Source organism: Anomaloglossus baeobatrachus, chromosome 5, assembly GCF_048569485.1.
Source record: "Anomaloglossus baeobatrachus isolate aAnoBae1 chromosome 5, aAnoBae1.hap1, whole genome shotgun sequence".
NCBI classification, from domain to species: domain Eukaryota; kingdom Metazoa; phylum Chordata; class Amphibia; order Anura; family Aromobatidae; genus Anomaloglossus; species Anomaloglossus baeobatrachus.
Window position 1 is genome coordinate 169,835,871 of NC_134357.1, and position 27,301 is coordinate 169,863,171.

Here is a 27,301-nt window from a genome sequence, read left to right on the forward strand (position 1 = left end):
GAAGCTTGTTAAAGTTGAGGGTCGCATGGATTCAACTCAGTATCAGCAGATTCTTGACAATAATGTGCAAGAATCAGTGACGTAGTTGAAGTTACGCAGGGGATGGATATTTCAGCAAGACAATGATCCAAAACACCGCTCCAAAATCTACTCAGGCATTCATGCAGAGGAACAATTACAATGTTCTGGAATGGCCATCCCAGTCCCCAGACCTGAATATCATTGAAAATCTGTGGGCTGATTTGAAGCGTGCTGTCCATGCTAAGCGACCATCAAACTTAACTGAACTGGTATTGTTTTGTAAACAATAATGGTCAAATATACCTTCATCCAGGATCCAGGAACTCATTAAAAGCTACAGGAAGCGACTAGAAGCTGTTATTTTTGCAAAAGGAAGATCTACAAAATATTAATGTCACTTTTATGTTGAGGTGCCCATACTTTTGCACCGGTCAAATTTTGTTTAAATGCGGATTGCACATTTTCTGTTAGTACAATAAACCTCATTTCAATCCAGAAATATTACTCAGTCCATCAGTTATTAGATATATGAAACTGAAATAGCTGTTGCAAAACCCAAATTGTTATAAAGAAAAAAGATTAACATTAATAGGGGTGCCCAAACTTTTTCATATGACTGTATCTGTTCACGGTTGCACTATTGCTTTCTTCTACCTTATTATCACCTTGGTTAGGATAGTGATTCATCTAGCACATGTTTGATGAGGGGAATGGACATGGAGGGGAAGGGACATGGAGAGGTCAGAGGATTGGCAGAATGCTTTTTTAACTTTATGTGTGGATGTTGTGGCAGCCAATCAGGGTACAGAAAACAGCCACAATGTTCAGACACAAGGGCTTGTGTCATTGGCTGCCTAATTCACATGTCCCTCTGCATAAAATGCGGCCATACGGCATTGGCGCCATTTTGGGATTGCTAAAGCTTAGAGATGGTGCTGCTGCTATCAGACAGCTAGTGTCCCACCCCCACACCTGTAGCAGCTGGGCTACTCGGATCCGGACCCGCTGTGTGGTTCGAGGGATCCTCCGGACCCGGGTGTCACGCGGACATGCCAAATGAAAAGGGGGACGTAGTTGTACGGCCTTGGCTGTATTCAGTTCGTGATGCCACCCACGGTGTGTCGTGAAGTGGGACACCACCGCTGCTGTTGTGGGACACCCGGGGGAGATGTAGTAGCAGCTGGATGTTAACACCTCCGTAGGTAGGGATGGTTGCCCCGGGACCCAGTGTCTCTGTGCAGGGTATGGCGATGGCAAGGGTCTGCACGCCCGGAAGTATCAGGGGATGTTTGGTTACTCACAATTAAATGAATCACACAAATCTTTTGGTAAACCAAAGTGCTGGTGGCCGGCCGCCGCAGCTGGTTGTACTCTAGTCCCCCACCCGAGCTGGTGGTCGCCGTCTTTTTCCTCTGCACTGTGTTTGCTTGTGTTGGACTTCCCGGTATTGAACACGGGAGTCTGCTCCCGACTTGTTGTGTACCTGAGGAGCCGTGCCCGCTGACGCTGACCCGTGGGATCTATGGGCCCTGGCGGTTGCCCTATCCCTCTCTGTGGGTGGTTGTCTGCTTTTGGGACTTTGGTTCGGACAGGACCTATAATCCTGCCCTCAATTGGTTGATTAGCTAGGCTATTGGTTCCGGTCCTGGCTTCAGGGTCCGAGTACCCCCTCTGTGCACGGTTTCCGGCTCGGGTCTCTGGTGTCGGTACTGGCGGGCTCCAACCCTGTCTCGGTCCACTTTGGATCTCCGGCTGCCGTCTTCCCGTCGCCTGCCGACGGAGACCACCGTCTGCCACCTAGCCAAGGTACCAGGGCTCCAACCCTGGCACCGTTCAACTTGAGCTTCTCCTCTGCTAGAGCTACACCTAGCCCCAGCCTCCACTCCTCTCAACTTGAACTACAGCTTCATCTGACTCAAATCTGCAGTTTTCCCACCTCGGGCTGTCTAGGCCCTTAGGTGGGCGTTCCCTAACCACCTGGTCCCGCCCACTGGTGTACCTGTCTTGCCCTGAGGGGGGTGACTAGGGTTTCAGGTCGGCTGCATGTAACCCTGTGGGGGATGGTGTTGTGCGGGGGTCTAATGTGTGGCTACCTGGTTTTGCCAGGGCGTCACACTAGCTTAGCTAGTGGGTTTAATTTTAGGTAGTTGAGATAGTTAGGCGGACAATAGTGTAGAATAGAGAAATACAGGGGGCGTACAGTGTAGGGAACATTTTGTGCTACAAAACAGCATTTCATCATATAATTATTGCTAATTGTGTGATCCTTCCAAAAATTGTGATTTCATCATTTAAAAAGAAATTGCAAACTTTGTGATCAAACCAAAAATTGCCATTTAATCATCTAAATAGTGTTAATTGTGTGGTCAAGCTAAAAATTGCTATTTTATCATTTAAATCTGCAAAATCTGTGATCCAGCAAACACATTGCCATTTAATCATCTAAATAGTACTAATTGTATGGTCCAGTCCAAAATTGCTATTTAATCATCCCAATAATGCAAAATCTGCGATACAGCCAAAAATTGCCATTTAATTATTTTAAATAGTTGTAATTGTCAGCAGCGCCGCCATAATGGCATGACAACCATGACTGGTGTATGGGGCCCGGTGAAGAGATGGGCCCAGGGTAATTACTTAACTTTATTAAGCCCTTGGCCCGAACCTGCCCCCCTCTTCACCGGGCCCCAGTCACAGCTGCAGTAGAGGGGTCCCACCGTGTGGCTTCGACCACTACATTGGCTAATTTGCATGCGAACTAGAGCTTCAGGGGAAGCGAATGCAAGTTAACCATGTGCATCATCCTGTGTCCCAGCGTGCATCAGCTTGATGAGGTCATCACTCTGCGACCTCATCACGTGGCTGCAAGTAACGCAGAGCCGCAGCTGTGACAAGGACATGGCAGCCGGAGGGGACATGGAAGCACTCTGTGAGCTGAAGACAGGAGCGGGAGATCGCTGGGGTTGGTGGAGGGGGTCCACTGACCTCAGTCCCTGCCTAGCGCCAGCTGGATTTGTGTCGGAAGGCGCACATCCAGCTGAAATTCATTGTGGCTCAGAGAGGATGTCATGTGACATGGAAGCTGGAAGGGTGATTAAAATGTTTTTATTTGTTTTTTTTCTTTTTGTAGCATACAAATTTACCAAAAGGAGCCCAGGAAGGAGACATATGTACCAGGAGGAGGACAAACATACCAGGAAGGGGACATAAATCCGGATGGGGACATATATACCAGAAAGCGTCCAGGAGGTGAGTGTAAATACTAGATGGGGCCCAGGATGGGACATATATACCAGGATAGGGACACATATCCCAGGAGGAGGACAAATATACCAGAAGAGGGATGGAAACTAGGATGGGGACATATATATCAGAATGTGCCCAGGAGAGGGCTATATATAGCAGGAGGAGCCAAGGAAAGGGACATATATACCAGGTGGAGGACATATATACCAGGAAGGGGACAGAAACCAGGATGGGGACATATACACTAGAATGTGCCCAGGAGAAGCCTAGGAAGGGGACATATACAACAAGAGGAGGACAAATATACCAGGAATAGGACAGGATCCAGGATGGGGACATATCTACCAGAATGTGACCAAGAGAGTGTTATATATACCAGGATGAGCCCAGGAAGGGGACATATAGACCATGATGAGGACAAATATACCAGGAAGGGGACAGAAACCTGGATGGGGACATATATACTAGAGTGTGCCCAGGAGAGGGATATATATACACCTGTTGGGCCACAGGAAGGGACGTATATATCAGGATGGGAACAAATAAACCAGGATGGGGACATATATACCATAAGGAGGACAAATATACCAAGATATTATTTATTGCTTATATAACACTTTACATAGATTATCCTCATTGTCTCTTTTGGGGCTAACAATCTAAATTCCTTCTCATTATATCTTTACAAACTGTTTGCAAACGTTGGTTTTGGTATTTAAAGCCAGGACCCCAATGCTGCAAAGCAACCGTGCTAACCACTAAGCCCCCATACAGTGCTAACCACTGAGTCATCATACAGTGCTAAGAACTAAACTCCCTTACAGTGCTAGCCACTGAGCCTCTATACAGTGCTAACCACTGAGCCCCCATATAGTGCTAACCACTGAATCTCCATACAGTGCTAACCACAGAGTCACCATACAATGCTAACCACTAAGTCACCATACAGCGCTAACCATTGTGTCACCATGCTGCATAAACAAGTTCAGCTATTGAGATTAATAATGTAGACAGAAAAGAGGTTGAATTTAACCAACAATGCATTTTTATAGCATTAATAAGAGCACTTACTATTGCAGCCACAACATTTGAGCCCCCAGGTGAGTTTTCTGGTATTCTGGCAACATAATACTCAGAGGAGAACCTTGGAACATTGTCATTGATATCAAGAAGGTTTATGGTTATATCAGCCGTTGAACTGAACTTTTCTGGTGTGTTGACCTCAATAGCAAGAAGCTAAAAGAGAAAGTAGTATGTAAAGTTTCTTAATTGAAATAATAAGGAGAAATAATATTATATAGCAGGAAAGATGAACAATGCAATAAACTAAAATCTGTAATAGAAAACTTTTGGACAAAATATTACAGTATATTCTATACTTTTTATCTTCATAAAGTCAAGCTAATCATTCATACAATTAAGACCATATGAGGAGAACAAAGGGGGACCTTTGATAATTGTGACCAATAATACCAATACCAGTATTACGAAAATAAAGTAAGTAGTTTTATGACACACAATAGCAAAAAACAATAATTATTATTATTTATTATTATAGCGCCATAATGAAAGACACTATAGACTATACAGCAGATGAGCTCCAATTTTTGTAACATTAACTATACAAATCCTGACTGTATCGATGGCTGCTAAAATAAACTACACAACATTCGTAAAAGCTATAAAACTTGGTTGCCATTTATATCTCAAGTTTGCTTTGTGTCTGACATATGTCGGCTATGCCTATGAGATTTGCACTGAGTACTTTTAGATGTGCTGCTAACAACTATGTGTGTCGCCAAAGACAGTGGTTGCAGTGGTTATTTACTGTCTTGTATAAATTCAGTGCGGCGCCCCTGCGGCTTCAGGCGCCACAGGGTACTGCACCTCACCCGAGGTGCAGTATTTATCTCAGATACAGAGGAAGTCATCACTGGTAAACCAACACTACACATTCATCACACAACCCAGGAGCTCTGTTACTGGGACTGGGCCAGGGTAGGTGCCAGGGGTGGCCATCATGAGGTATGGGACCTTTTGCCTACTAGTTCAGCAACTTGGGAGGTGGGGCACCTGCAGGGGAAGTGAGGAGCCATCTCACACACAAGTAAGTCAGAAGTGAGCTCCAGGTGCAGCCAGCGCCAGGGGAGACTCAGGAAGAGACGTCACAAGACACTGGACAGAAAGGGGCCTGTGGTCAGGAACTTGAGGCTCGACCCAGGTTCTTAGGGGGATCCCAGGGTTTGCGGGGAGTGCAGCAGGCACCCATGACCTGTTCCACGGCCCAGGAGCTGGGGTGGAGGGAAGACTACTGGAAAGAACACACAGAGGGAAACACCGGCCTCGACCTCCGAACTATCTGGGAACGGTCGGAGCCCATCGCAGTGGAACACGGCACTACAAAGGCGGTGTGACTTCAGTGAGTAAAGAACTTGAACTGTATCCTCTGTGTAGTTCCTTCATTGCCGGCGCTTTCATCAATGCACCCCTGCGCCATAGGCGACTACTACTCCCAACATCCTCCCTGAGACCTGTGGAGAGCTACAACACCCGAGCTGCGTCACTATCTGCCCCAGAAGAGAGACTTCCCGCAGTGGCGGCTGATACCTGGTCACACACCACAGGTGGGGTCACAAATAGCTACTCCCATCATCCCCATCCCCATATTTATTGTCACGAAACCGGGCCAGGCCGCTGTGACATCCCAAACCAACACCGGTAACCCCCAAGAATCCATGGGCATGTCATCAACATCTATTAACTAGACATAAGGAGACAAACATAATTGCATGTCTTCCTATTAAACCACTTAAAGTGAAGAAAAGCTCAATTTTTTTAATAGAAAAACACTTGTGCTTGCTTAGATCATCTATGAACCCAGACTACTGCACCATCCATTTTTGTGGCCTTCCATCTAACACTCTTGTGCCCATTGAATACACCCTCAAATCTACTGCCTGATTTATCTAATTTGCACTGTTACTCCTCTACCTGTTCTCTTACAATCACCTCACTGGCTGCTTAAAGACCAGAGAAGATTGAAAATACTAATTATTCTTACAAGGCTTTTCACATCCTATACACTCTGTTCTAGCGTTCACTATCTCTGTACTAATAGCTCACAACCATCCCAGGTTCAGAGGGACTATTCTGACTTCCTCTAACCCAGAGTTCCCCAACTCCAGTCCTCAAGGGCCACCAACAGTGCATGTTTTTAGGATTTCCTTAGCATTACATGGGTGTTGGAATGATCACCTGTGCAGGTGATTAAATTATCACCTGTGCAATACTAAGGAAACCCTGAAACATGCACTGTTGGTGGCCCTTGAGGACTGGAGTTGGGGACCTCTGCTCTAACCTATCCTCAGGAGCAGGGCCAGCATCAGTCTGCACTAAATTAAATAAAGATTTCCCTTCTCTGATATCCCAAAGACTCAAACTCATGTCCGCAGCTTTGCCAGCCACAGCCCAGAATGAAAGAAATAGGAGAATTATGCCTGCTTTACACACTTCAATAAATCTTTCAATCCATTGTCGGGGTCAAGTTGTAAGTGACGCACATCCGGCATCGTTCGTGACGTATTTGCGTGTGACACCTACGTGCGATCAAGATTGAACGCAAATACGGTGATCGCATACATGTCGTTTATTCCTCATACATTGGACGTTTTGTTGCACGAACCTAGTCAATTGAAACGTGTGACATCCCTCATACGATTTTGATGTCTGAGGCTATGTGCGCAGGTGTGTGCTCTGCACCGCAGCTTAAAAAGGGTCCGCTTCAGAGCGCAGTTGAAAAGCTGCGTTCTGAAGCACCTCACAATGTCTGTCCTTCACTAATCTGTCAGTCGGTCACTATCTCTGTCCCTCTCTCTCTGTCCATGTCAGTCTTAACCTCTTACCCCCTCTCTCATACTCACCGATCCCCGATCTCCGGCGCGGAGCTGCACGGCATTCACACTGCTCCGGCGGCTTTTACTATTTTGAAAAAGCCGGCCGCCCATTAAACAATCTCGTATTCCCTGCTTTCCCCGCCCACCGGTGCCTATGATTAGTTGCAGTGAGACACGCCCCCACTCTGAGTGACAGGTGTCTCACTGCAATCAATCACAGCAGCCGGTGGGCGTGTCTATACTGTGCAGTGAAATAAATAATTAAATAAATTAAAAAAACGGCGTGCGGTCCCCCTCAATTTTAATACCAGCCAGATAAAGCCATACGGCTGAAGGCTGGTATTCTCAGGATGGGGAGCTCCACTTCATGAGGAGCCCCCCAGCCTAACAATATCAGCCAGCAGCCGCCCAGAATTGCCGCATACATTAGATGCGACAGTTCTGGGACTGTACCCGGCTCTTCCCGATTTGCCCTGGTGCGTTGGCAAATCGGGGTAATAAGGAGTTATTGGCAGCCCATAGCTGCCAATAAGTCCTAGATTAATCATGTCAGGCGGCTCCCCGAGATATCTTCCATGATTAATCTGTAAGTGACAGTAAATAAACACACACACACACCTGAAAAATCCTTTATTAGAAAAATAAAAAACACAAACATATACCTTGGTTATTTCTTACTAATTGCAAAAATGTAATTTTCTCTTTTATTTTCATATATTTTTGTGACTGTCTCGGATACTTAAACTAACAACCTCTACAGTTGCAGGCAGCAGATAAACGTTTGAGCCACAGGCTCTGATGATGTCAATGGTAGAAATTTGTATGCTTCCATCTGCATTGCAGGTTTTGAAGCCACAGGCAGATTATACTGGTACATAGAGATACAATGTACATAGCTGTGTATATCTATGTCCCTATATTCTAGAGGGGGATCAAAAGAGAGGGTTTTTTTTTTCTTCCTCTATATAAAATTACTAAAAAATATTAAAAAACACAATTAAAATTATGAAATTTTATTGAACTTTTAAAAAAATAATAAACATCACAAATCAGCAAATAACATGAACATAATTGTCTCCTTGTAAACAACTCACACAACACAGTGATCAGTTCATTTATAGTGATTTGAAAATAGCATAATAACATAGCATGATTGATTATTTTTCTTTATTAAAAGAATAAAAAATGTAATAAAAATGTAACACTAAGGCCATGTTTATATGTAGTGTGCCTGCTGCTAGAACTCTGTGTGGCATTGACTTGGCTGGTGACTCGGATAAACTTATCCTCTGCAGCAGAGGTGACTGTTGGTCTTCCTTTCCTGGGGCGGTCCTCATGTGAGCCAGTTTCTTTGCAGCGTATGATGGTTTTAGCCACTGCACTTGGCGACACTTTCAAAGTTTTCCCAATTTTTCAGACCGACTGACCTTTATTTCTTAAAGTAATGATGGCCACTCGTTTTTCTTTACTTAGCTGCTTTTTTCTTGCCATAATACAAATTCTAACAGTCTATTCAGTAGGACTGTAGTAATATATACAAGGCACTCCTGAATTCAGTAAAATATGATGATTTTTTATTATTTATGTATTTATTAGCAGTGGATACTGCTAATGACAGGCTGCAAACCACAGAGACTCTCCTAATAGCATTACTACAACTGCCCATGGCAGAAATAACAGGCTGCAGATCCCAGTCACATATCTGCTAGCATTCCAAATACTGCCAATGAAAAGAGTGAAACTATAATCTATCTCTATTCATCTCAGGTGCTAGTTACTGATGAAGGCCATGTTTGGGCCGCAACATCTGACTTGACTAAACGGAGTATGAAATAATAAAAAATCATCATATTTTACTGAATTCAGGAGTGCCTTGTATATATCACTACTGTATATGGTCTGGAAACCTACCTGAGCACCCTGGTAACTAGAAATTCGGTAGAATGGCCTTATCCTTTTGAACTATTCAGTAGGACTATCAGCTGTGTATCCACCAGACTTCTGCGCAACACAACTGATGATCCCAACCCCATTTATAAGGCAAGAAACCCCACTTATTAAACCTAACAGGGCACACCTGTGAAGTGACTACCTCTTGCAAGAGATCAAGAGAATGCCAAGAGTGTGCAAAGCAGTAATCAAAGCAAAAGGCTACTTTGAAGAACCTAGAATATAAGACATATTTTCAGTTGTTTCACAATTTTTGTTAAGTATTTCATTCCACATGTGTTAATTCATAGTTTTGATGCCTTCAATGTGAATCTACAATTTTCAGAGTCGTGAAAATAAAGAAAACTCTTTGAATGAGAAAGTGTGTTCAAACTTTTGGTCAACTACTGTATACCAGTCACATTTCTGAATGTAACCAGGTCTACCACAAAGAAAGGATAAACCTGTATGTCAATTACATTCTGCTTTAAAGAAGCTTTCAGTTAACTTTTTCTCCTAATTTTGTGTACATGTAAGTGTACTATAGTGGCAGTTAGATATACTCAGTGATCACTGTCTTCTCCGCTATCCAGTGTTGTTCCACTCTCTCTCACTGATGTCACAAATTTTCCAACTCTCCTGGTCATACTGTGTATTTGACCTGGAAGTCTACTTTGTAAAGTGAGTTTATAAAGCCTGTTTCTGAGGCTCCATAGACTGACATTGTAGAGGCCCCTTCTGGGTCACATACTGGATCTTATACTCATAAGAGAAGGAGAAACGGCACTGGACACCAGGCAAGATGGCAATCAGTGAGTGTCTTATCACACTGATACTACACCACTATAACAACTATTTCAGGTTTAAAGAAAGAAAACTTAATGTGAGGCTTCTTTAGGTGGACTATTTTGTCCATTTTACAATGGATGTGAGTATGTATGAATTAAAGGGAATTTGTCAGCAGGATTTTGCAATGAAAGCTGAGGACAGCATGCTGCAAGGGTTAAAAAGAAAAAAACAACTGTGTTTATTTTATCTGTGTGTGAGCTATTGTTTACCTAAACAAAAGGGCTTATGAAAATGTGATAAGCATTAGAGAACTAGGAAGTCATGTGTTATGGTGTGCCCCCTGCTGTGATTGAGACCTCACTGTCAATGCACAATCTCTTTTCTTTTAAATGTTTTTATTAATTTTAACACAAAGTAATATGAATATAACCAGACATGTTATAAAAATATACATTGCAGATTTTAGTAAACAACTCACATGTCAATATTCTAGGTTATAGAATGTTACTTTTAAATTTAACCACTACATACTAAACTACTATAACAATAAAATACATCAACTTTTAATCTGTCTTCTTTACTCATTGGAGTGGAAATCACCAAATCACAACATATCGATCAATCATAACCACAAGGATATTTTAGAAACATAAATTATTAAATATGCAGTAATAACAAGAAGGATTTGCGGGGCACTACTTCCACTGAGGACTGTCCACATCAAACAACCAGCGGCTAGGCATTCAAAGAAAAGAACACGGTCCCTACAGTCAAACATGGCAGAGGTTCCCTGATGTTTTGGGGTTGCTTTGCTGCCTCTGGCACTGGACTGCTTGACCATATGCATGGCATTATGAAGTCTGAAGACTACCAACAAATTTTGCAGCATAATGTAGGGTCCAGTGTGAGAAAGCTGGGTCTTCCTCAGAGGTCATGGGTCTTCCAGCAGGACAATGACCCAAAACACTCTTCAAAAAGCACTACAAAATGGTTTGATAGAAAGCACTGGAGACTACTAAAGTGGCCAGCAATTAATCCAGACCTGAATCCCATAGAACACCTGTGGAGAGATCTCAAAATGGCAGTTTGGACAAAGGCACCCTTCAAATCTCAGGGACCTGGAGCAGTTTGCCAAAGAAGAAGGGTCTAAAAGAGCAGCAGAGCATTGTAAGAAACTCATTGATGGTTACCGGAAGCGGTTGTTCGCAGTTATTTTGGCTAAAGGTTGTGCAACCAAGTATTAGGCTAAGGGTGCCAATACTTTTGTCTGGCCCATTTTTTGTAGTTTTGTGGGAAATGATCAATGATTTGATTTTTGTTTCATTCTCTTTTGTATTTTTTCATTGCAAGCAAAATGAATGAAGATAATAATAAAAAAGAATTTGTGATTGCAATCATTTTCAAGAAGAAACTGTGTATTATCTCACAGAATTGCAGGGGTGCCAATACTTTTGGCTAGCACTGTAAACACACTGTCAGGATTACTCTATATTCCCAGCATAGTAACTGGAAGTAAGCGATTTGCATAGTTGTAGTCATGTGTTGCCTAGAGTTGAGCGCGGTTCGCGGTTCGTGGTTCTCCAGTTCGTGGTTCGAGTGATTTTGGGGGCTGTTCTAGATCGAAACAGAACTCGAGCTTTTTGCAAAAGCTCGATAGTTCTAGTTACGTTCGAGAACGGTTCTAGCAGCAAAAAGCCAAGCTAATTACTAGCTAGCTTTCCGCTGTAATAGTCGCTCTGTGACTCACACTATTATGAAATTTCAGCGTATAGTGTGCGGGAACAGCGCATTCAGATCACTGCTGCTGGTATAATGGTGATCGCCATTTTTTTTTTTTTTTCCTTGTCTTCCTTCCCTAAGCGCGCGCGTGTAGTGGGGCGGGCCAGCATGTCAGCCAATCCCAGACACACACACACAGCTAAGTGGACTTTTAGCCAGAGAAGCAACGGCATGTGTGATAGGATGTCCATGTCACATATCCCTGCATTATAAAAACGGGTATCTGCCCGTCCGGACACCATTATCTCTTCTGTGTCTGGGTGTCAGTCACCGCTGGCGTAACTCCTGTCTCCGATACTGATGTGTACGCTCTACACACAGTGCTATACAGAATAGGGATAGAAGTAGAGATGAGCGAATCGGTCGTGGTTCGGCTCGAGTTCGGTTCGTCGAACGGAGGTACCGTTCGAGTTCGGTTCGGCGAACGTTCGACGAACCGAACTCGAACCGCATAGGAAACAATGGCAGGCATTCACAAACACATAAAAACACCTAGAAAACACCCTGAAAGGTGTCCAAAAGGTGACAAACAACTCACAACACAAACACATGGGAAAGTGACAAGGACATATACTCATTCGAAAACAAAAGAGCTGGACAAGGAAAAAGAGGAGGAGACACAGATATAGGCATGGCACGCCCTTCTAAAATCATGTAAAACACAACAAGGTGACTCCAAGCGGAGTTCTCCCTTTTTTCCAAAAATTGGGCCACACAGACACCCACCCCCTTCAGTGGCAGCACTTGTGCCCCAGTTGTACACTTCACAGGTACATTTGCATCAAGCACATTCAAAAATACGCCATCCTTAACCGTCCCCAGGATGACACCGGGGTAGGTAGCAAAGTCTTTCCTAATCCCAGCTCTGTTCATCTTGGCTCCTTTTTAAAAACACTGTAGGCAAGGGTTACTCCAAGTGGAGTCTCCCTTTTTTTCAAAAATTGGGCCCCACACACACCCACCCCTTCAGTGGCAGCAGTTGTGCCCCAGTTGTACACTTCACAGCTAGATTTGCATCAAGCACATTCAAAAATACGCCATCCTTAACCGTCCCCAGGATGACACCAGGGTAGGTAGCTAAGTCTTTCCTGATCCCAGCTCTGTTCATCTTGGATCATTTTTAAAAACAATGTAAGCAAGAGTTACTCCAAGCGGATTCTCCCTTTTTTCCAAAAATTGGGCCACACAGACACCCCATTAGTGGCAGCACTTGTGCCCCAGTGTACACTTTACAGCTAGATTTGCATCAAGCACATTCAAAAATACGCCATCCTTAACCGTCCCCAGGATGACACCGGGGTAGGTAGCTAAGTCTTTCCTGATCCCAGCTCTGTTCATCTTGGATCATTTTTAAAAACAATGTAAGCAAGGGTTACTCCAAGCGGAGTCTCCCTTTTTTCCAAAAATTGGGCCCCACACACACCCACCCCTTCAGTAGCAGCAGTTGTGCCCCAGTTGTACACTTCACAGCTAGATTTGCATCAAGCACATTCAAAAATACGCCATTCTTAACCGTCCCCAGGATGACACCGGGGTAGGTAGATAAAGTCTTTGCTGAACTGTGACTTGTTCGTCTTGGCTCCTTTTAAAAAACACAGCAAGCAAGGGTTACTCCAAGCGGACGCTCCCTTTTTTTAAAAAATTGGGCCACACAGACACCCCATCAGTGGCAGCACTTGTGCCCTAGTTGCAAACAGGATGTTTTGATTTGCATCAAGCACATTCCAAATCCACAAGCATTTACTCTCCCCAGGATGACACAGGGGTAGTAAATTCCTTGTGGATCCATGACTTGTTCATTTTGATGAATGTTAGTCTGTCCACATTGTCACTGGACAGACGCGTGCGCTTATCTGTCAGCACACACCCAGCAGCACTGAAGACACGTTCAGAGACAACGCTGGCAGCTGGACACGACAAAATCTCCAAGGCGTAAGTTGAGAGCTCTGGCCATTTTTCAAGATTTGAAGCCCAAAATGAGCAAGGCTCCATTTGCAAAGTCATGGCATCGATGTTCATTTGGAGATACTCCTGTATCATCCTCTCCAGCCGTTGACTATGTGTCAGACTTGTTGTCTCTGGTGGCCTTGCAAAGGACGGTCAAAAAAAATTATGAAAAGATTCAATAAAATTGCTGTTACCAGCACCAGATACGGTGCTACTGGTATGGGTAGACTGTTGAAGATGACGAGACTGTCCCATGTTTGTCAAGTTACAACTGGGAGACTCACTCCCTGCACCTGCACGGTTGTTTGGTGGAAAAGCCGAGCTAATATCGAGTAACAGCTTCTGCTGATACTTCTGCATACGTGCGTCCCTTTCTATGGCTGGAATTATGTCACAAAATTTGGACTTGTACCGGGGATCTAATAGTGTGGCAAGCCAGTTGTCATCATCACTTCTAATTTTGACAATACGAGGGTCATGTTGGAGGTAGTGCAGCAAGAAGGCACTTATGTGTCTTGCGCAGCCATGCGGACCAAGTCCACGCTGTGTTTGTGGCATAGAGGTGCTAACCGTTCTTTCTTCCTCTGACATCTCCCCCCAACCTCTTTCAACTGAAATTTGACCAAGGTCTCCCTCATCCGCTGAGTCTTCCATGTCCATGGACAGTTCGTCCTCCATTTCTTCATGTTCTCCTGCACCTTCCTCAACATTTCGCCTGCTACCATGCGCCCATGTTGATCCCTGTTCTCCATGGTCCCATGCCTGCTGCGTTGGTGATGATGAACGTCTGGACCTTGGTGATGTTGTTGTGTCTTGCGCATATGAATCCTCCTGTAGTTCCTCCCCTTCCTGTTGTCCCACCCCCTGACTCCGAATAGTGTTTAGCGTGTGCTCCAGCATGTAAATGACTGGAATTGTCATGCTGATAATGGCATTGTCAGCGCTAAACATATTCGTCGCCATGTCCAAACTGTGCAGAAGGGTGCACAGGTCCTTGATCTGAGATCACTCCATCAGGGTGATCTGCCCCACCTCTGCATCTCGTTGGCCCAGGCTATACGTCATGACGTATTGCACCAGGGCTCGGCGGTGCTGCCACAGTTGCTGTAACATGTGGAGAGTCGAATGAGTTTGAGTGTGCAATGCAGGCAGAGGTGCTGCAAATATCTTTGCACTTGTGGGACGATACAGAAGTCCAACAGCCATGTTTAGGATGCCACTAAGTTCACTCAGTGTTTGCTAGTATAATGGCTTAGTAACAATGAGTTTGAGTGTGCAATGCAGGCAGTCGTGCTGCAAATATCTTTGCACTTGTGGGACGATACAGAAGTCCAACAGCCATGCTTAGGATGCCACTAAGTTCACTCAGTGTTTGCTAGTATAATGGCTTAGTAACAATGAGTTTGAGTGTGCAAAGTGCAGGAGGGTACAGTGGCAGGGTTGTGGGTCTCTAGGTAGAGGAAAGGAAGCCTGCCTTTCTATCCCTCCTAATGGGGAAATGCAGCGAGGAAATCCCTGACCTTAGCTACACAGACGCTGTCATCTTGTGTAGCTGTTAAACTCTGTTTTCACGGACCTGTCACCTATGACTCTGACCCTGCCGGTATGAGCCCTTAAAAGGACTGATAGAAAGTGCTATCCCTATGCTGTTCAGCGCTGTGTATGGAGTGTACACAGCAGTATCGGCGATAGGAGCTGCGCCAGTGATGACTGACACCAAGGACGCAGAAGGTAGATAATGGCGTGCTGGAGGAAAATGTCCGGTTTTATAATGCAAGGGCATGTGACATGGACATCCTATCACACATGCCGTTGCTTCTCTGGCTAAAAGTCCACTTAGCTGTGTGTGTGTCTGGGATTGGCTGACATGCTGGCCCGCCCCACTACACGTGCGCGCTTAGGGAAGGAAGACAAGGAAAAAAAAAAATGGCGATCGCCATTATCCATACAGCAGTGATCTAAATGCGCTGTTCCCACACACTATACACTGAAATTTCATAATAGTGTGAGTCACAGAGTGACTTACACTATTACAGCGGAAAGCCAGCTAGTAATTAGCTGGTCTTTTTGCTGCTAGAACTGTTCTCGAACGTATCTAGAACTATCGAGCTTTAGCAAAAAGCTCGAGTTCTAGTTCTGTCTAGAACAGGCCCCAAAATCACTCAAGCCGCGAACTGGAGAACCTCGAACCACGAACCGTGCTCAACTCTAGATAGAAGTTTCTATTAGCCCTTGTAATGGCTAATAACAGCAGGCTCAGAGCCATAGGTGACAGTCAGGTCTGTGGAAACAGATTTTAACAGCTACAGAAAACAGCGTCTGTGTAGCTAAGGTCAGTTAGTTCCTCGCTGCATTTCCCCATTAGGAGGGATAGAAAGTGAGACTTCCTTTCCTCTACCCAAACCCACAACACTGCCACTGTACCCTCCTGCCCTTTGCACACTCAAGCTCATTGTTACTAATCCATTATACTAGCAAACACTGAGTAAACTTAGTGGCATCCTAAAAGTGGCTGTTGGACTTCATTATTGTCCCACTGGTGCAAAGCTATTTGCAGCACCTCTGCATTGCACACTAAAACTCATTGTTACTAAGCCATTATACTAGCAAACACTGAGTAAACTTAGTGACATCCTAAAAGTGGCTGTTGGACTTCCATTATTGTCCCACTGGTGCAAAGCTATTTGCAGCACCACTGCATTGCACACTCAAGCTCATTGTTACTAAGCCATTATACTAGCAAACTATGCTGCCAGTTTAAGGGCCGTAAATGCATTGTCAGGGATAGTTATTGTTGTTTAGTCTGCTGTTAAAAAAGATAGACCACCGCTGCAATCTACACCACCTCTCAATTTTTACTACCACATTTTAAGTGCACAATCTTGTCGCAATCAAAATGACTGGCAAAATGACAGATGCTGGTGGAAAGGGGAAGAGGCGTGTTGGAAAAGGAAAAAAAGGGTTTGTCCGTGGGGAAGGTGGCTAAGCTCCATTAACATCTGCTGAAGATAGACCGTCTTCCAGCAAAAGTAAGATGTCTACTACTTACCGTGGACAATCCGATGTGCTCCCTTTTTTACGGACACGAACAACTGGAACAAAGGTAGATGATGGCCAAAAAAAGAAAATGCTTGAATGGATCTCAAGTGGTCCAACAAGTGCCCTCTCCGCCACCTAAACTACCGCATCCAAAAAACACCAGTCCTCTGTAGAGATGAGCGAACCGGTCGCGGTTCGGCTCGCCGAACGGAGCTCCCGTTCGAGTTCGGTTCGTCGAACGTTCGACGAACCGAACTCGTACCAATAGGCTATAATGAGAGGCAATCACAAACACATAAAAATGCATGATAAATGTACACAAAAAGTTAATAAACATTGCCATAACACTTACCGGTCCCCGCGATCCCTCCTGCACTCTGTCTCCTGCCGCTATTCCATCCGATGATCGCTGAATCCTCCCTGTGACCAGCACTGCCAGCAGCGATGCAGGACCTATCGTGACGTCAAAATAGCCATGTGACCAGCCACGTGACTATTATCTCATTGGCTACAGACTGGTCACATGACTATGACGCGTCATGTAGGACCTGCGAGTGCATCTCTCCGGTACACGGTGCACATTTGTGTATCGCCGTGTACCGGCGACATGCTCTAGCACATGGTCGACTCCCCATTCCGTTAGGGACCGGCTGACACAGCCGGTCATTAACGGAGATCACCGTTGCCATAGCAACGCAGTTAGCGGTGACGTCACCGCTAACCGCGGCTCCGGGAGCACCGTTGCTATGGTAACGTGTCTGTCAGCGTTACCGCTGTTACCGCTAGCAGCACTGATCACTCACGGAGTGAAGGCTGCACGCTGCTTCTCGTGCAGCTTTCACGGAGTGAATGCTCCACGGGAAGCAACGTTTTCCCCCATGCAGCAGTGATGTAGCAGAGCTGCATTTGTTGAACGAGAAAGACAGAAGAGCAGGATCGTGGAGGGCTGACAGGGGGTAATAAAGATGGAGTCTCTAGAGTGTCTGTGTATTTATTTCTATTAAAGTATTTTTTCTCTGTGTGGTGTCTTTTTTTAACCCTTTATTGGAGATTCTTAATGGCCGGGTCAAATATGCCTGACATTAACAATCTCTGGCTTAATACTGGCTAGTAAAACAAAGCCAGTATTAACTCATGATTACCCAACAAGCCACCCGGCTCCAGGGCTGTTGGAAGAGTTGGTTACAGCGCCAGATGATGGCGCTTCTATGAGAGCGCCATTTTCTGGGACGGCTGCGGACTGAAATTCGCAGCAGAGGCGCCCAGAAACCTCGGGCTAACCTGTGCTGCGGATTCCAATCCCCAGCTGCCTAGTTGTACCTGGCTGGACACAAAAATGGGGCGAAGCCCACGTCATTTGTTTTTTAATTATTTCATGAAATAAGTGAAATAATTAAAAAAAAAGGGCTTCCCTATATTTTTGGTTCCCAGCCGGGTACAAATAGGCAACTGGGGGTTGGAGGCAGCCCGTGGCTGCCTGCTGTACCTGGCTAGCATACAAAAATATGGCGAAGCCCACGTCATTTTTTTGGTGGGCAAAAAACTTCTGCATACAGTCCTGGATGGAGTATGCTGAGCCTTGTAGTTTTGCAGCTGCTGTCTGCTCTTCTCCATACAGACAGACAGCAGCTGCAGAACTACAAGGCTCAGCATACTCCATCCAGGACTGTATGCAGAAGTTTTTTGCCCCTGAAAAAATTATGTGGGCTTCGCCATATTTTTGTATGCTAGCCAGGTACAGCAGGCAGGTACGGCTGCCCCCAACCCCCAGTTGCCTATTTGTACCCGGCTGGGAACCAAAAATAAAGGGAAGCCCTTTTTTTATTATTTCATGAATTTCATGAAATAATTAGAAAACAAATGACGTAGGCTTCGCCCCATTTTTGTGTCCAGCCAGGTACAACTAGGCAGCTGGGGATTGGAATCCGCAGCACAGGTTGGCCTGAGCTTTCTGGGCCCCACTGCTGCGAATTGCAGTCTGCAGCCGCCTCAGAAAATGGCATTTTCATAGAAGCGCCATCTTCTGGCGCTGTATCCAACGCTTCCAGCACCTGCCTGCTATACCTGGCTAGCATACAAAAATATGGCAAAGCTCACGTCCTTTTTTTGTAGTTTTTTGGCAAAAAAAATAAAAAAATGCTTCACTGGATTTTCCATTGCCAGTGAAGGTAACACCAAGCAGTGGGGGTTAGCAGCCAGTAGCTGCTTGGATTACCCTTAGCTAGCAATACAAAAAATGCAGCGGGAGCCCATATATATTTTTTTTAATTATTTATTTAAATAACTAAAAACAAAAAGGGCTTCCCTGTATTTTGATTGCTGGACATCACAGTGCTGTAAAAATGACGTAGCGCTCCGCGGTATTTTTGATTCTCAGCGCAGATAAAGCAGACAGCTATGGGTTGCCACCCCCATCTGCCTGTCGTTACCTTGGTTGGCAATCAAAATACAGGGAAGCCCATTAATTTTTTCTATTTAAAAAATAGTTAAAAAAAATGACGTTGGGTCACCCCATTTTTGATAGCCAGCTAGGGTAAAGCAGACGTCTGTAGCCTGAAAACCACAGCTGGCAGCTTTACCATGGTTGCGGATCCAATGTGGAGGTCCCCCCAGGCTCTTTTTTTATAATTATTTTATAAATATTAATAATTACACAAAAAAAGTAGGGTCCCCTCCAAATTGGATCACCAGCCAAGGTAAAACGGACAGCTGTGGTCTGGTATTCTCAGGGTGGGAAGGTCCATAGTTATTGGGCCTTCACAGCCTAAAAATAGCAGGCCACAGGCACCCCAGATGTGGCGCATCCACTAGATGCGCCAATCCTGGCGCTTCACCCCAGCTCATCCCGTGCCCTGGTGCAGTGGCAAACGGGGTAATAAATCGGGTTGATACTAGCTGTAAAGTCACCTGAGATCAAGCCCAGCAGTTTGTGATGTCATGGCGTCTATTAGATACCCAACATCATAAACTGTCAGTACTAACAAAAAAAAAAAATCGACAAAAGAAATTTATTTGAAAAAACAGTCCCCAAAACATTTCCTCTTTCACCGATTTATTGTAAGAAAAAAAATAAAGGGGTCCCACGACGACTCTGGACCGTCTAGAATATTGGGGGGGGAGACACTCAGGGAGTCCATGTCGTAATGGTTGCTACCAAAGCTGCAATGCCCTGCTCATGAGGTAAGGGCATGCCTAATCAGGAGAACTACTGTAGAGGAAGCTCTGCTCACTGGTATATAGGTGCTCAGAGGTAATAATAGATAAAATTAGTGAGTAACCTCGGCACTCTAAATCTCCCAGACTAAGTCAGTAAGTCACAACGGATAGTAATGCAAAATCACTCTTTATTGGTCCGTATTAAGAAAAATTTTTTTTTCATAAGCATATATGTTTTTGTCCAAAACAAGTTACAAATGACGTTTCGGCCTGAGCCTTCGTCAGATTAGACTTATCTGCATGTAATCATGAAAAATGACAATAATCAGTATCACATAAGAGTGAGAGAACAATAACATAAACTCGAACAATGTAGAGGTACAATTGGGATGCAGCAAAAAAATTGCAACACAGCAAGAAATGAAATACATGATACAAATGTCATTATTATTATTATTATTATTATTATTATTATTATTTATTTATAGAGCACCATTAATTCCACGGTGCTGTACATGAGAAGGGGGTTACATACAAAATACGTATACAAGTTACAGTAGACAGACTAGTACAGAGGGAAGAGGGCCCTACCCTTGCGGGCTTACATTCTATAGGATTATGGGGAGGAGACAATAGGTGGGGTGTAGGTCAGGCGGCGGCTCCGCACGGTGGTTGGGCGGCAGCTCCGCACGGTGGTCGGGCGGCAGCGAGTTCATTGTAGATTGTAGGCATTTCTGAACAGGTGCGTTTTCAGGTTCCGTTTGAAGTTTGCAAGGGTAGGGGATAGTCTGACGTGTTGAGGCAGCAAGTTCCAGGAGACTGGGGATGCTCGGGAGAAGTCTTGGAGTCGGTTGCGTGAGGAGCGAATGAGAGAGGAGGAGAGGAGATCTTGGGAGGACCGGAGGTGACGTGTTGGAGTGTAGTGGGAGAGTAGTTCGGAGATGTACGGAGGGGAAAGATTATGCACGGCTTTGTAGGTCAGTGTTAGAAGTTTGAATTGGATACGGTGGAAGATTGGAAGCCAGTGGAGGGACATGCAGAGGGGAGAAGCGGGGTGGTATTGAGGAGAGAGGTGGATAAGTAGGGCAGCAGAGTTAAGGATGGACTGGAGAGGGGCGAGCGTGTTGGCAGGGAGGCCACAGAGGAGGATGTTACAGTAGTCGAGGCGGGAGATTATGAGGGCATGCACTAGCATTTTAGTAGATTGCAAATTGAGGAAAGGGCGGATTCTGGAAATATTTTTGAGTTGAAGACGGCAGGAGGTGGTGAGGGATTGGATGTGTGGTATGAAGGATAAGGCAGAGTCAAAGGTCACTCCGAGGCAGCGAACTTTGGGTACTGGCGAGAGCGTGGTGTTATTTATTGTAATAGATAGATCAGGTGGAGAGGTAGATCTGGGTGTCGTCAGCATATAGGTGGTATTGGAAGCCATGGGACTTTATGAGTTGTCCCAGGCCAAATGTGTAGATAGAGAAAAGTAGGGGTCCTAGGACAGAGCCTTGAGGGACGCCAACAGAGAGATGGTGGGATGAAGAGGTTGTGTGAGAGTGGGAGACACTGAAAGTGCGATTTGAGAGGTATGAAGAGATCCAAGAGAGGGCAAGATCTCTGACACCAAGGGAAGAGAGGGTCTGTAATAGGAGGGAGTGGTCAACGGTATCGAAGGCTGAGGACAGGTCTAGGAGTAGGAGTATAGAGAAGTGCTTGTTCGCTTTGGCAGTAAGCAAGTCATTTGTGATTTTAGTCAGGGCAGTTTCGGTAGAGTGATGTGGACGGAAGCCGGACTGTAGGTTGTCAAAGAGAGCGTTAGAGGAGAGGTGGGAGGAAAGTTCAGCATGGACATGCTGTTCCAGGAGTTTTGAGGCAAGTGGGAGTAGTGATATGGGGCGATAGCTGGTAGTAGAGGTTGGATTGAGGGAAGGTTTCTTTAGGATAGGTGTGACTGTTGCATGTTTAAAGGCAGAGGGGAAGGTTCCAGTCGTTAAAGATAGGTTGAAGAGGTGGGTTAAGGCTGGAATAAGGATGGTGGTGAGGTTGGGAAGGAGGTGGGATGGCATGGGGTCAAGTGCGCAGGTGGTGAGGTGCGCTTTTGAGAGAAGACGTGCCAGCTCTCCTTCGGTGATGGTGGGGAGGAAGTTTATGGGAGAGGGGCAGTGGTCAGTTACATGAAGGGGTTGTGGTGGCTGAGCAGAGAAGACTTGCCTTATTAGGTCGATTTTTTCTTGGAAATAGGTGGCAAAGTCTTCTGCAGAAATGAGGGAGGTTGGAGGGGGCAGTGGTGGGCGAAGGAGGGAGTTGAAAGTGTTGAATAACTGTTTGGGGTTGTGTGTTAGAGAGGATATGAGGTTTCTGAAGTAATCGTGTTTAGCGGAGGTGAGGACTGAACGAAATGTGTGAATTGCATTTTTGAATGTGGTGAAGTCTTCCTGGGAGTGCGTTTTCTTCCACCGCCGCTCTGCAGCCCTAGACCTTTGCCGAAGTTTTTTAGTGAGGCTGTTGTGCCAGGGCTGTCTATTGATTCGTCTCACTCTGCCATGCACAAGGGGAGCGACTGAATCAATAGCTGATGTGAGGGTGGTGTTGTAGAAAGTGGTGGCGCTGTCTGTGTCGTGGAGGGACGATATGGAGGACAGTGGGAGGATAGAGTCGGCGAGGGTGTGCATGTTGAGGTGTGCAAGGTTTCTGCGGGGATGTGCTAGGTGCTGGACAGGGGGGGTAGGTGAGGAGGACAGGGCTGAAAAGGTCAGAAGATGGTGGTCAGATAGGGGGAGGGGGGAAGTTGTGAAGTCAGAAAGGGGACAGAGGCGGGTGAAGATAAGGTCTAGTGTGTGTCCATCGTTGTGGGTGGCAGAGGTGGACCACTGAGTTAAGCCAAAAGACGAAGCAAGGGAGAGGAGTTTGGAAGCAGCTTGTTGGCGAGTGTCAGTGGGGATGTTGAAGTCACCCATGATGATGGTGGGAATGTCAGCAGGGAGAAAGTGTAGAAGCCAGGCAGAGAAGTGGTCGAGGAAGGCAGTGGTGGCGCCCGGGGGTCTGTATATGACAGCCACTTGGAGGTTGGAGGGAGAATAGATTCGGACAGAGTGCACTTCAAAGGAAGGCAGGACAAGGGAGGGTAGAGGTGGGATTATGGTGAAGCTGCAGTTGTTAGAAAGAAGGAGGCCCACTCCTCCACCCTGTCTATTGCCAGGGCGAGGAGTGTGGGAGAAGTGCAGGCCACCGTAGCATAGTGCAGCTGGGGAGGCAGAGTTGGATGGTGTCAGCCATGTTTCGGTGATGCCCAGAAAGGATAGATTGCTGGAGGTAAAGAGATCATGAATGATGTGCGGTTTATTACACACTGAACGGGCATTCCAGAGCGCTCCTGAGAGAGGGGGCGGCGGAGTCGGTGAGAGGGGAATAGTTTTTATGTTGGATAGATTGCGGTAGTTACTATTATGTGGAGAGTGGTGTGTGGGTGATAAAGAGGGGTGTACCATCCATGGGGGGCCAGGATTGGGGGCTATGTCACCAGCAGTGAGAAGGAGTAGAGAAAGGGAGAGCAGGTGGGAGAAGGAGAGTGGACGGCATGGTCTGCGCGATATTAGGAGCGATCTGAGGTTCAGGAATAGGTCAGCAGATGAGGACAGATGAGAAGGCAGGAGGGAGGGGGAGATGAATATTTGTTTAGAGGGTGCTGGGGTGTGGGGATAGCGAAGGAGAGTGAGGAGGAGAGGGGCAAAGACTGTGAGGGCATAGGTGAACATGGTGGGAGTAGTGTGGTAAATGTATGATTTAACAAGTAAGTTGTGTCAGTGGAAAACTTGGTTAGAAAGAGCTGAAGTTTACCTTCTGGTCATGTCTGGTTCATTTCTGGTATATTTCTGACACTTATGAGGCACTTATCCAGAGGCACGCACATCATAATACAGTACAAGGACAATATAGTAATGACAAATATGGGGTCAGAGTAGACTTAGACAGCTCTGGTACGAAAGAGATGTCAATCATAAAGTAACATGTTCAGTAGGTGTAGAGCTACACTATGCATGGCAGAGCTAATGGGTAGACCGACCATAGAAAAAGAACGGAGAAAAAGTGGAGAAAAGGTGGAGAAAAAGAAGTGGAGAAAAAGTGGAGAAAAGTGGAGAAAAAGTGGAGAAAAAGTGGAGAAAAAGTGGAGAAAACGTGGAGAAAAAGTGGAGAAAAAGTGGAGAAGAAGTGGAGAAGTGGAGAAAAAGTGGAGAAAAAGTGGAGAAAAAGTGGAGAAAAAGTGGAGAAGAAGTGGAGAAAAAGTGGACAAGAAGTGTTTGTTCATGCCAGATGGGAGATAAATAATTTTTTACCGGCGCTGTCATTTACTGTAACGTGATCATCAGTGTACGGTGTATACCTGTGATCACGTGAGCGGGGACCGGAAAAACCGTCCTGAATCATGATCTCCAGGGTCTCAGCTAGCCCTGAAACCCCGGAGATTTTCTGACGCTGGGGGGCGTTATTCACTTATTTCTGCCTGCTGTTTATAAACGGCAGATCAGAATAAGGCTACATTAACACGACCGATCCATTTTTGCGGTCTGCAAAAAACAGTCCGTTTTTTTTTCACGGGTGCATCCGTGTGGCATCCGTTTCCGTTCCGTAGACGGTCCGTATGTCATCTGTTTGTCATCCGTGTGCCTTCCGTTTTTTTTGTGTACTGCAAAAAAACTGAAGGAGGGTAAATGCATAAATCTACCCAGGATCCATAGCTTCATCCTACATGAGGCGGTCACATGTTCACTCCAGTGCCATTTTCTACTGTTTTTCACAGCGTAGAGCGCTCTGGTGATTTTCTTGTGCTTGTGCACTTCATATCAGTCTTTTCTGTCATTATAATGGCAGAAAGACACAAAATGTCCCACTCTCCTGCATTTTGTAATTTTGCACCCTTTGGTGCCTTTCATGTGGCACTAAGGGGTGCTTAGCTTTGTATTTAGCCAAAAAAATGAAAAAAAAAATGACGTAGGGTTCCCCCTAGTATTGTAGCCAGCTAGGGTAAAGCAGACGGCTGCAGCCTGCAGACCACAGCTGGCAACCTCACCTTGGCTGGTAATCCAAAACTGAGGGCACCCCACGCTGTTATTTTAAATTAAATAAATAATTTAAAAAAAAAAACACGTAGGGGTCCCCTCCAAAATTGGATCACCAGCCAAGGTAAAGCAGACAGCTGGGGTCTGATATTCTCAGACTAGGGAGGTCCATGGTTATTGGACTCTCCCCAGCCTAAAAATAGCAGGCCGCAGCCGCCCCAGAAGTGGCGCATCCATTAGATGCGCCAATCCTGGTGCTTCGCCCCAGCTCATCCCGCGCCCTGGTGCGGTGGCAAACGGGGTAATATATGGTGTTAATACCAGATGTGTAATGTCACCTGGCATCAAGCCCTGGGGTTGGTGAGGTCAGGCGTCTATCAGATACCAGACATCACCAACCCAGTCAGTAATAAAAAAAAATAGACGACAAACACGTTTTTATTTAAAAAACACTCCCCAATACATTCCCTCTTTAACCAATTTATTAGAAAGAAAAACAAATCCAGGTCTGGTGTAATCCAAGGGGTTGCCATGACGATCCACACTGTCCCAGTCAATGAAGAGCAGAATGTTCCCCATTGGCTGGGAGAGCAATGCAGTGACCTGAGCTAGCATCAATGGGTCAGCCCAGGTCACTGCAGGGGATGACAAGTGCTGCTGTCAGCGAGGTACATTACCTGCGCTGATCTCCAGCACACTGACAGCACCTGTCACTGAGTTCAATGACCGCCGCCTTCACAGCCAAGTATCGCGAGAGGCCCGTGACGTCACCGCTAGTCAGTCTCGGGTCGGAAGCGAGAGAAGGTGATGTGACAAGCGGCGGCCATGGAGGACAGTGACAGCGCTGAGGTCGGGACTTCATCACCGTAGGTAAGCCGAGCGGGACCATGTGTGCAGAGTGTGTGTGTGTGTGTGTGTACGTGTGTACATGCCGGGGGCAGGAGGGGGCGGAGCGAGCTGAGCGGGGAAGTGTGGGCTTCCTGCACGTAACTAGGATAAACATTGGGTTACTAACCAAAGCGCTTTGGTTGGATAACCGATGTTTATCTTGGTTACCAGCTTGTGGCAGGCTGCCAGCGATGGCTCCTGCACACTGTAGCTGTAAAAAGCCCTGCTTTTTGCTGCTAGAACCGTTCTCGAACGTAGCTAGAACTATCAAGCTTTAGCAAAAAGCTCGAGTTCTAGTTCGATCTAGAACAGCCCCCAAAATCACTCGAGCTGCGAACTAGAGAACCTCGAACCACGAACCGCGCTCAACTGTAGTCCTCTGAGTTGTCATCCCAATCAAACTTGCTTTCTCCCAGCTCTGAAGTCTCCATCTGTCCTGCACAGTATGGTGGAATGGAGATGGCTGAGTCTGCAGAGCTGTTCAGTCACACTATAGCCTGGGAATCAGAGGTCTGCTCCCAAGCTACAGTGAGTAAAGACCAGGAAATGGTCTGCAGTGATGCCCAGAACCTTTGTGACTCAGATTCAGGCCGTAATGAACAAGTTTCTGAGCATAATGTTGACCCTTATTCACAAACTGAAACACCTGTTGTAATACACAGTGAGGAACATACTAATGACGATGAGATGCAGATACCAGATTGGGATGACAACTTAAATATTCGGTCAAGGCAAAAAGAGGCTCGGTCTGAAGGTGAGGGGAGTGCAAACACAACAATTGATGAGGAAGTTCTAGATCCCACCTACTGTCAAAGCACAGTCAGGCACTCGAGGAGGTCAACAGAGGCGGTGGAGGAGGATGCAACTGACAACGAAGTTACCTTGCACCTTCCTGGACAGAGTCGGAGTACTGGTAGCACGTCTACAACTGCATCCTCAGCCACCAATGTGCCTCTGAGCACTAGTCGGGGTGGATCAGCAGGTCGCATGCCCTCTAAGCCTTGCCTAGCCTGGTCCTTTTTTGACATAGCAAAAGATCACCCAAATTATGTGATCTGTAAAATTTGTCGTGATTCTGTTAGTAGAGGGCAAAACCTCTGCAGTTTGACAACTTCTTCCATGAATCGTCACATGAATAAATATCATATGTCCCAGTGGGAAGCACACCGTGCTGCAATGCGGCCTAGTGGAGCGAACCATCCACCGCCAGCCCCTTCCAGTGTATCCGCGCGCTCTTTATCTTCTAGGACTGTGGGGACAGCTGTCACACCTGATTTTCCATGCACAACTTGCACCACTGTAACCGCAACAGGCAGTTTGCTTGTTGCAACCCATCAACCAGCAACCCATCAGTTGGTTTGGATGGGGAAACAAGTGCGTGTGTACAGCTCTCTCAGACATCGTTAGCACCAACGTTGGATGAAGGCAACATCATGTGTATGCCTGCACTTTCCTCACAAACCTGCATTTTTCCAGGGACACCCTACTCAACACCGTCTACACACAGCAGCCAGATCTCTGTCCCTCAGATGTGGACAAATAAAAAAGGCCATTTCCTGCGACCCA

The 27,301-nt window shown here is 45.9% G+C and overlaps 1 protein-coding gene across 1 annotated transcript in view; it reads right to left on the minus strand.

The window, feature by feature from the left end:
* The window catches only part of CDHR1 (cadherin related family member 1), a 366,668-nt gene that overhangs the window by 168,891 nt on the left and 170,476 nt on the right, over positions 1 to 27,301 (minus strand). The window contains 1 exon segment of the mRNA XM_075347300.1: positions 4,339 to 4,503. Within this exon segment, the coding sequence (XP_075203415.1) occupies positions 4,339 to 4,503 (165 nt within the window).